The sequence below is a fragment of the Zootoca vivipara genome, chromosome 16 (genome assembly GCF_965207765.1).
Source record: "Zootoca vivipara chromosome 16, rZooViv2.hap1.1, whole genome shotgun sequence".
Classification (NCBI taxonomy): domain Eukaryota; kingdom Metazoa; phylum Chordata; class Lepidosauria; order Squamata; family Lacertidae; genus Zootoca; species Zootoca vivipara.
In genome coordinates, this window is record NC_142599.1 from 40,858,100 (window position 1) to 40,868,339 (window position 10,240).

General features: G+C 41.7%; 1 protein-coding gene across 1 annotated transcript; it reads left to right on the forward strand.

The window, feature by feature from the left end:
• The first annotated feature begins 1,652 nt into the window (after window positions 1-1,652).
• Window positions 1,653-6,161, forward strand: LOC118077997 (extracellular calcium-sensing receptor-like). The gene is made up of 3 exons (XM_060269383.2): window positions 1,653-1,796; window positions 4,081-4,923; window positions 5,886-6,161. The coding sequence occupies exons 1-3, from the start codon at window positions 1,653-1,655 to the stop codon at window positions 6,159-6,161; spliced, it is 1,263 nt and encodes a 420-aa protein (XP_060125366.2).
• Window positions 6,162-10,240: the final 4,079 nt, after the last annotated feature.

A 10,240-nucleotide genomic window follows, 5' to 3' on the forward strand; every position in this document is an offset into this window, starting at 1 on the left:
AACTACATGAAGAAGGTTGGGCTCCAGATAATGTTCACCTTTTTCCTGCAGGCTAGTCCACTTTTCGTGACTATTGGCTGTTTCCCAGTCAGCTGAGCAGCACAAGGGACATTGCTGGAAGAGGACGCTTTTGAACCTTCCACCTCCCAATTCTGATGGAAATTTCCCATCCATCCACCCCTGTGCTGCCATCAAGGGTATCGCCTACTTTTACTTCACTGCAATTAAACAAAACCCTACTGGAATTGTGAAACCTCAGTTCATAATATAACAATGGATACTTCCATTTGCACTATGAAAACCTAGCCCAATTTGGAATGTGCACACAATCTTGTAAACTGGCTATCATTTAAGAGCCTTTTTCTTTTTGGACACCACAAAGCCCTTGTGGTCTTTATTTTATTTTTTTACTGTTAGTCTTTTGATGTCTTATTAAGGAGGATAAAATAGGAACTGTTGCTGACGTGTGATGAACACCTCACCCCACCCCCACCCTGCCTTGTCTCAGAGACTGCAACGCTGTGAGGTTATTATCTCTCTTGCAATTATGGCAATAACTATGATTACTTCTCCAGTTCTCCAGAGAGTTCCACTGTCCAGTAGCAAAACATCAAAGCAAGACAGAGGGTTGCTTTTAATATCATCTGCACCATTCAGAGCTGGGGCTTGAGGTGCAGAGAGCTGTATCAGTCTGATTGCTAATACTTTGTATCATGTCACCCTGGCTTCAGTCTTCTGAGTGAGTGTGGAGTCAAGCCAGAGACTTGCTGATGTAGGAACAGGTTATTTTGTTTCTAGAAAGGAGGTTTTCATGCAGTATGGTGATATTTGCGGTGTTGGTATTAGTACTGCTTCCTCAAGCAGTGTGCAAGGTTCCTGTTTCTAGATGCTATGTTAGTCACCCTCTTCCTATTCATCACAAGTATTATCAGTCAGGAGACCTCATAATTGGTGGCATTATTTCTCATATCTTCCGGTTTTTAAGTACGTTTCACTTCCGAAACCGTCCCTCTCCTGAACATTTTGATGATCTCATGTAAGGAGTTGGGTTTTCTTAAATGTACCCTATCTATCCTGATAATATTTGTTGCTGGTCTGATTCTGTTATGGTCTTCAAAATCTAAGGGGCCTATTTGCCTGTGATATGGTTGGTTGTATTCAATCTGTAGATGTTACAATGCCTGCAAATTTTATCCACATTGGTCAAAAGAGATGGGGGGCAGTTATAGCTTCTTTAAAGAAATAATAATAATAATAGCCAGTATCAGTAACATAGCAGATAACCTGGGTTTAAATATATTGCATGTGCTATCTAAAAGCTACCAAAAGGGGGGGGGTATTGTTTGAATAATATGCATGTAAGTCAAAAGTTGAGGTTTGAATGTCAAGATCAATTCATATGTTCCTCAACCTTGGCCATATAGTGCAAGAATGTTTAGCAATTGAGTATTGACTTGAAATTTCTAGCACACTCATTTTAAGGTGGCAATTTCTTTCATTTTAGAGTTCTGACTCAGCACTACCAGCACATCCTGGCCTTGGTTTTTGCTTTAAAAGAAATAAATGAAAATCCCCAGATCTTAGCCAACATCAGCCTGGGTGCCCATGTCTGTAACAGTGAATTCAGTGCAAGAACCATATATCTTGCCTCCATGGAACTTCTCTCCACAAAGGGAAAGTTTTTTCCTAACTACAAGTGTGCTATCCGGGAAAATCTGGTAGCAGTCATTGGGGGACCTAATTCTGATGTTGATCTCAACATGGCAGTCATGCTGTATAACTACAAGATCCCACAGGTAAGTTTTCACATAAAGTACAGGAATTTAGAGAGCTATTGTCTATCCTGCTTTCTTCAAGGTGAAGTTTTTCTTGTGGAGATTATAAAGAGGGTTTGAGATAAATAGGAACCCCGTTTACTCTGTTTAGGCATAACATTCTGTCCAAGAAAAAGAATATTTACAGCTGATTCACAGTTGGCTGTTCTGGTATTCATGCACATAACCACTTACAGGGAAGTCAAGAACTTCTCTACATTCTTGAAGATTTTGGTTACTCTTTGAACTGCAAATATTGGCTATGATCCAAAGGGCAACTAGTTTCTGATAGGCCAAATATTATTTTTTGTTTTCTTCAGTTTTTAGATCTGAGGGGACTTTCAGAAACAATTTGTGGAGCAATATATTTGTTGGATATGGGCATCTGAGGGATGGAGAGAGGGACATTTCAAAATAATAATAATAATAATGTTTATTTATTTATCCATCCATCCCCCACATTATTCCCTTACAGGGACTCAATGTGGCTTACAGATAAAAAATACAAATGGCTAAAAATATACTTTAAAAAATACAAATTAACATTAATACAATAACTTACAGTAAATCTTAAACTACTATGTTTTTATGCAACATACTAGTTAATATTAAAAGAAATGAAAAATTCCAGCATATTGTGTGTTCCATAATATTTAGCCTTGAACGGCACCACATTGTGCTTGGGATCATTTAAAATAATTGTTTGGAACATGGCACACTTCTGTTGTAGGTAAGTAAGAGGTAGCTCTAATAATAAAATTTCAGGAAATATTTTCAGGAATTTCAGGAAATATCCATGTCACAGCAAATTCTAAAACAAAGAAACAAAAAAACCAAGTTATGGGCAATGTAATGTTCCTAAACTAAAGTTGCTGACCAGTGTTTTGAACCAGTGTGCCATGATCCAAGTTCAAAACATAACAGAATGCAAACATCTTTAGCTCTTCATGTCTTGATGTGCTTTTCATCTCCAGTAGGTTAGGAATATAAAGAGGGTGCTAGCACAGTTTGCTGCCCTAACCTGGTCCACCAGCCTCCCAGGTCCTGCCCTATTTACACCTCAGTGCTCCTGTCTGCAACCCTTGTGAAATATCTACCACAGCTTAGTAGCAAATCTTCTGTGTGGATGCATTAAATAGCAATAGTATCATATGGTGATTATTTGCACGGTCAGGCGGAGACCCCCGAAACCCCAGGCAGCCCCCGAGCGGAATAACGACACCAGACAACGTTCTATGGGATTAAAATTGGCCACAACTTTATTAAGATTCAGATGTAGGGAGACCTTGGCACAGGCATTGGGCGTTTATCCTTCCCAGCCCCCCAGCCAGGGGTCTGGGTAATTTCCGGGTTATCCAGCATATGTGGGAGTTGGGCTAGCTCTGGAGAACATATGTTAAAGCAGATAGCCTGCCCCCCTTTTTGCCACCACTGGAGGGGGAGGGCAATTACGGCCCCTGCGCAAATGCTCAATGCCTCCCTCCTAGACCCCTTTAACGGGAATCTTGGTATCGCCGCCGCAATGGGGGTGGGGAGTCACCTCTCCCATGCCCCCCCATTTTGGTAAATGTCTAAAGGATTCCGCCCAACCAGGTATGTCTCGCCTTCTGCTATGTGCACCGGATGGTTACCTCCTCCTACCTGGCCAGCCCCCTCCTGGCAACACCTCCCCCAGCTGGATTGGACGGCTGGCTGTGTGGGCGGAGACCACAGGTATCCAGCCTGGGAAGGTGATGCTAGCCTCCGAACTGCGGTGGGCTGCCTAAGGCTCCCAGGGTGCTACGCACGACCGCAAAATGCACACCAAACGGTCATTGCAGATAGAGCAGAAACTATCCATGCAACTGGGAGGAAGGGCCATTTTTTACTATCCCTCTTCCACTCTGGAGTTCCCCGTGCCCACTTCTACAAATGTTTTTTTGGGGGGCTCTCATTAGCAATGTTTGGTTTGTGTGGCATACTGCAGTGGAGAAAGAGACCACCAAAAACGATCTCATTTCCAATACAGCTGATGGACAGTAAGCACTGGATCAAACCCCGTGTCTGTGCCTTCTTCAGTCTATCACACCTGTAGGAACTGAGAAGATTTTGAATCATCATAGTTCATAGATATTTGCTTAAGTAACAAGATGAAATCTGGATGGGATCTCGGTAGATATTTGGGGAGATGCATAATTATTTTGCATCACACACAAAATTTGTTTTACTTTGGAAAACATTGTCTTAGAAATAACTTTTCCATCTCCTCATTTCAAATGTTGTTTAGCTCTCATATGGCTCTGCCCTAATAATGGATAACAAAATACAAGGAGTTTTCTTCCACCAGATTTTCCCAAATGTGGACCATCAGTATAAGGGCATGCTCCAGTTACTGCTTCATTTCAGGTGGACATGGATTGGCATACTTTATTTGGATGACAGCAATGGTGAGAGATTTGTACAGAATGTACTTCCCAAGTTCTCTCAGAGTGGCATCTGCTTTGATTTCATAGACAAAATCCCAGAACCAACATTTTCCAATAATGCCGATGTAATGGTGGACTATGGGATTCAAATGGTAAAGGTTATCATGGGCAGCACTGCCAGTGCTTTGGTTGTACATGGTGAAATTCAGACCATGGCTTATGTGAGAACATCCGTCTGTTCCTCAGTATTTTTTGATATACCAGTGAAAACAAAGGTCTGGATCATGACAGCCCAGATGGACTTCACATCACCTTCCTTTCCAATAAGTTGTGGCATAGAGTTAATCCATGGATCCATATCCTTTGCAATACATTCAAGTGAGTTGCTAGGATTCCAGAAACTCCTTCAAGCAAGAAACCCTACCTTGACAAAAGGAGATGACTTTATCAGAGACTTCTGGGAGCATGCATTTAAATGTTCATTCTTAAAATCTGTAGTAGACAATTTGGACAGCAAAATCTGCACTGGAGAGGAGAAGCTGGAGACTCTACCCGCAACAGTTTTTGAAATGAGCATGACTGGCCACAGCTATAGCATATACAACGCTGTCTATGCTGTGGCGCATGTTCTGCACAGCATTGAACTACTTAAATCCAAGCCGAGAGCAACGGCAAATAGAAGGGGGTGGACACAACCATGGGAGGTAATATCCTCAGCCGATTAATGCATTGTTATCTACTTCTGTAGGTGCAAAATTAACCAGAATGTGTAGGAAACCGAATTATTACCAAGCATTTTAGGATGGTGTCTTATAGCTTCTATTTCACAGGAAATTCACAAGTCACTATCACTAGTCACACAGCATTGTTCTTCTGCACCGAGGTAGGAATATATACATTCCTGGTTAGCAAGCAGTGGGGCAAAATGAAAGAGTTCCTTTGTATGTGTAGTCCTGCTGCCTGTGCCCTCCGGGGCAGAAAGTGGGGTGGTGCTTCTCACTATTTTTGCTGTGCCAGTTCCAGCTCTGCAAAAGAGAGTCCCATATTGGAACCTTCATCAGGAAGTCCACCAAATTTTGGATCCATCTTTGGTTTTGCCCCATTCCTACTCTCAGAATGCCTTGTATCCAGTCAGCAATAATTTAGCCAATGTATACAAAGTATCAAAGTGGTGATAATAATATAGCAATAAACCAAAACAAACCATCACAAACTGGCTAATAAATATAAAAGGGAATTTACTGGGATTATAACTGGACTAAAGATAGACTAAAGACCATTCAAACAAACAAAAACATGTTAAAATGCCATGTGCAGATCAATACTAGTTCTGTCAGAACATTCAGTCAAGAACATGTTGCAGAACACTCCTGCAATAAAACAACAGTTTGGAGGGAAGCCTTTTTTAAAACTATATCCCTAGTTCTGGTTTGGTTTTTTTAAAAGGCACTCTCAAATATCATGCTCGTGGATTGAATTTGTTGTTGTTAAAACAACATATGTCCTTTAATATTTAGACATTTCAATATGATCATTCTGCATAAAGCTTCTAAAACGTGCATTAATCACAGTACTCAGCTGTGAAATATTGCCACCACCATGCAATATCACTTTTTAATATCCTCTGCAATGCTTTGTTCTCTGTGTCTTTTCTATCCTACTTTAGCTCCACCACTACCTGAGACATGTTTCATTTAACAACAGTTCTGGGGAAAAGGTATCCTTTGATGAAAATGGGTCCTTAGTTGCTGGATTTGATATTATAAATTGGATCACATTCCCAAACCAATCTTTTCTTAGAGTGAGAGTTGGGAAAATAGACCCACAAGCTCTTACTGGCGAAGTGCTCACCATTTCTGGAGATGACATTATATGGCCCAGCAAATTCAACCAGGTAGGGTCTGTGTTCATTTCCAGATACAGTATATCGACCGTTGGATGAACTGGACATGGACAAAGGGGTTTATTTCCTGCATGAGCACAAATCACCCTTTGTACGAGATAAGTCAATCAGTGCATGGCCAGCCAAGGCAGGAACTATGGCAACTGCCCAGTGCTGTCTATATCTTGTGGTGGGTGCTGTGTGTTAGGGTTAGTCTTGAAAAGTGAGTCAGAGTCTGTGTTACATCTTGAATTAGTCGAGCAACTGAAATTTGCTTTGGACTATTATATCTGTATCTGTATCTGTATCTGCAAAGCCTGCAATGTGTCTGTGTGCCTGAAACTGTATTACTGAAGCCTTATCTTCTGCAGCAGCAAACTATTTTGGACCTTAATCCTCTGTGTGGTGTCTGGAAGTGGGGACAGCAATGCTAAAAAAAGTGAAATACTGTTTATATACTGTCTGTTGTCAGCCATTAATCCTGGTTTATCAGGCCCCATGATAGGAGGTCTGTGTTTGTTCGGAAAAACAGACTTCATAGTCCAATCTAAATCCAAGATTCATCAGGATAAGAGAGTTTGGATTCAGCAGATCTTTGGCTTTCCTAGCTATGCAAAGGCTCAGTGGAAGCTACACTGGTGTAAATACCTCACCTTAGCTGAGCCAAAGGTACACCATCTCAGGCAAGGAAGTTTAGATCAGTGCAACATAATCTGGTGTAAGCGCCCCCACCCCACCCCACAAGGTGGAATTCTAGTAGCATGGAAGGTGTATTACAAAGGTGGGATGGGGCAATGAGAGAATTACATCTATTTCAAATCCCTTTCAGCTTGGTCATGTGCTCTGCAACCCAGCAGAACTTAGCCCACAAAAAAAGAGTTGGTGTAACTTACACTGGCTTTCTTTGTCCATGGAGTTTTCTTGGCAGGGATACTGGAGTGGCTTGCCAGTTCCTTCTCCAGGTGGATCACGTTTAGTCAAAACTCTCCACTATGACCTGTCCATCTTGGGTGGCCCTGCATGGCATAGCTCATAGCTTCTCTGAGTTATTCAAGCCCCTTCGCCACGACAAGGCATTGATCCATGAAGGGGACATCTTGGAGAGTGAAGTCAAATGGGCCTTAGAAAGCATTGCTAATAACAAGGCCAGTGGAAGTGATGATATTCCAGCTGAACTATTTAAAATTTTAAAAGATGATGCTGTTAAGGTGCTACACCCAATATGCCAGCAAGTTTGGAAAACTCAGCAATGGCCAGAGGATTGGAGAAGATCAGTCTACATCCCAATTCCAAAGAAGGGCAGTGCCAAAGAATGCTCCAACTACCGCACAATTGCGCTCATTTCACACGCTAGCAAGGTTATGCTTAAAATTCTACAAGGCAGGCTTAGGCAGTATGTGGACCGAGAACTCCCAGAAGTGCAAGCTGGATTTCGAAAGGGCAGAGGAACCAGAGACCAAATAGCAAACATGCGCTGGATTATGGAGAAAGCTAGAGAGTTCCAGAAAAACGTCTACTTCTGCTTCATTGACTATGCAAAAGCCTTTGACTGTGTCGACCACAGCAAACTATGGCAAGTTCTTAAAGAAATGGGTGTGCCTGATCACCTCATCTGTCTCCTGAGAAATCTCTATGTGGGACAAGAAGCTACAGTTAGAACTGGATATGGAACAACTGATTGGTTCAAAATTGGGAAAGGAGTACGACAAGGTTGTATATTGTCTCCCTGCTTATTTAACTTATATGCAGAATTCATCATGCGAAAGGCTGGACTAGATGAATCCCAAGCCGGAATTAAGATTGCCGGAAGAAATATCAACAACCTCAGATATGCAGATGACACAACCTTGATGGCAGAAAGCGAGGAGGAATTAAAGAACCTTTTAATGAGGGTGAAAGAGGAGAGCGCAAAATATGGTCTGAAGCTCAACATCAAAAAAACCAAGATCATGGCCACTGGTCCCATCACCTCCTGGCAAATAGAAGGGGAAAAAATGGAGGCAGTGAGAGATTTTACTTTCTTGGGCTCCTTGATCACTGCAGATGGTGACAGCAGTCACGAAATTAAAAGACGCCTGCTTCTTGGGAGAAAAGCAATGACAAACCTAGACAGCATCTTAAAAAGCAGAGACATCACTTTGCCGACAAAGGTCCGTATAGTTAAAGCTATGGTTTTCCCAGTAGTGATGTATGGAAGTGAGAGCTGGACCATAAAGAAGGCTGATCGCCGAAGAATTGATGCTTTTGAATTATGGTGCTGGAGGAGACTCTTGAGAGTCCCATGGACTGCAAGAAGATCAAACCTATCCATTCTTAAGGAAATCAGCCCTGAGTGCTCCCTGGAAGGACAGATCGTGAAGCTGAGGCTCCAATACTTTGGCCACCTCATGAGAAGAGAAGAATCCTTGGAAAAGACCCTGATGTTGGGAAAGATTGAGGGCACTAGGAGAAGGGGACGACAGAGGACAAGATGGTTGGACAGTGTTCTCGAAGCTACGAACATGAGTTTGACCAAACTGCGGGAGGCAGTGCAAGACAGGAGTGCCTGGCGTGCTATGGTCCATGGGGTCACGAAGAGTCAGACACGACTAAACGACTAAACAACAACAACAACACTGGCTTTCTATTGTTATGATTGATTTAGAACCCCTCCTCCACTCAAAGTTCTCCCCTGGCCATGCTGTGAAGCTACAATGCTTTACATTTTTATTGATTTTAATCATATTCATGGAGGCCCCCTGAGTGATTTTGAATGCTGGTAGAACTCTTGAAGAGCAACAGGAATAAAAGCTTGTAGCCGGGGCAGAGGAAGTTTAGTGCAGCCATACCTGTATTCTGTTGGTTTTACACATGAGTAGAATGTCCCCCAAAGGTTCCTGTCTTTCCAGAATCAAGCAATCTCTTAATGTATAATGACCTATGATATCCAAACTCCAAAACTGTACTTTCTGAATGTTGAAATGCATTATGTCTTTCAATCATGCACAGACACCGCCCCGTTCATTGTGTAATGACAACTGTCATCTGGGTTATAGGAGGGCTAAGAAGGAAGGGAGACCATTTTGTTGCTATGATTGTTTGCCTTGTGCAGAAGGAAAGATCTCAAATAAGACAGGTAAGTTCATGTACAAAAGCTTTAAAAAATAAATATATGGTTGGTATCCATAATATTGCCAAGAAAAAGAATGATATGGTGACTGATTGTGTGTAGCACCTCATGTGAGAAAAAGCAAAATAAATTACACTATATCCCAATTTAAGCTGAGATGGTTCTATCTTTGAGGTTGTGCTGTGCAAAGAGAGAAGGCAACTTCAGTTTTGGGATTAAGAAAGATTTTGTCTGAAGCTTAATATGAGATGTTCCAAGTACAATGTTTCTCTGGAGCACCCCAGTGACTTTTTGCAAACATCATTACATTTTTAAAGTCATGAATTTAGCTTTCAAATATCAGCCCTCATAGAGCACTTTTGAATTTTAAGGGATTATTTATTTATTTTTAAAAGATAATTTTATTAACTTTCCAAATTAACAACATCAAACAATAACAAAATAACAATAACAATAACAACAACAACAACAACAACAAATAACAGAGTCCCATTGACTGCAAGAATATCAAACCTATCCATTCTGAAGGAAATCAGCCCTGAGTGCTCACTGGAAGGACAGATCCTGAAGCTGAGGCTCCAATACTTTGGCCACCTCATGAGAAGAGAAGACTCCCTGGAAAAGACCCTGATGTTGGGAAAGATGGAGGGCACTAGGAGAAGGGGACGACAGAGGACGAGATGGTTGGACAGTGTTCTTGAAGCTACGAACATGAGTTTGACCAAACTGCAGGAGGCAGTGGAAGACAGGAGTGCCTGGTGTGCTCTGGTCCATGGGGTCACGAAGAGTCGGACACGACTAAACGACTAAAGAACAACAACAACTACAACAACAAACATTTTGTCTTCTATTCACCTATTTTAGTTCATTTTGCTCTGCCGAGCTTTGACTTCCCTCCATCCCATCATTCAGATTTCTTTCCCACTCCTATTTCACAGTTTCTTTTAGTCCTACTATTTAAAACCAATTCGTAATACTGCCCCATATACGGGGCTACCATGTATAAGAAGCTTTTTTTTCTTTTTTACAG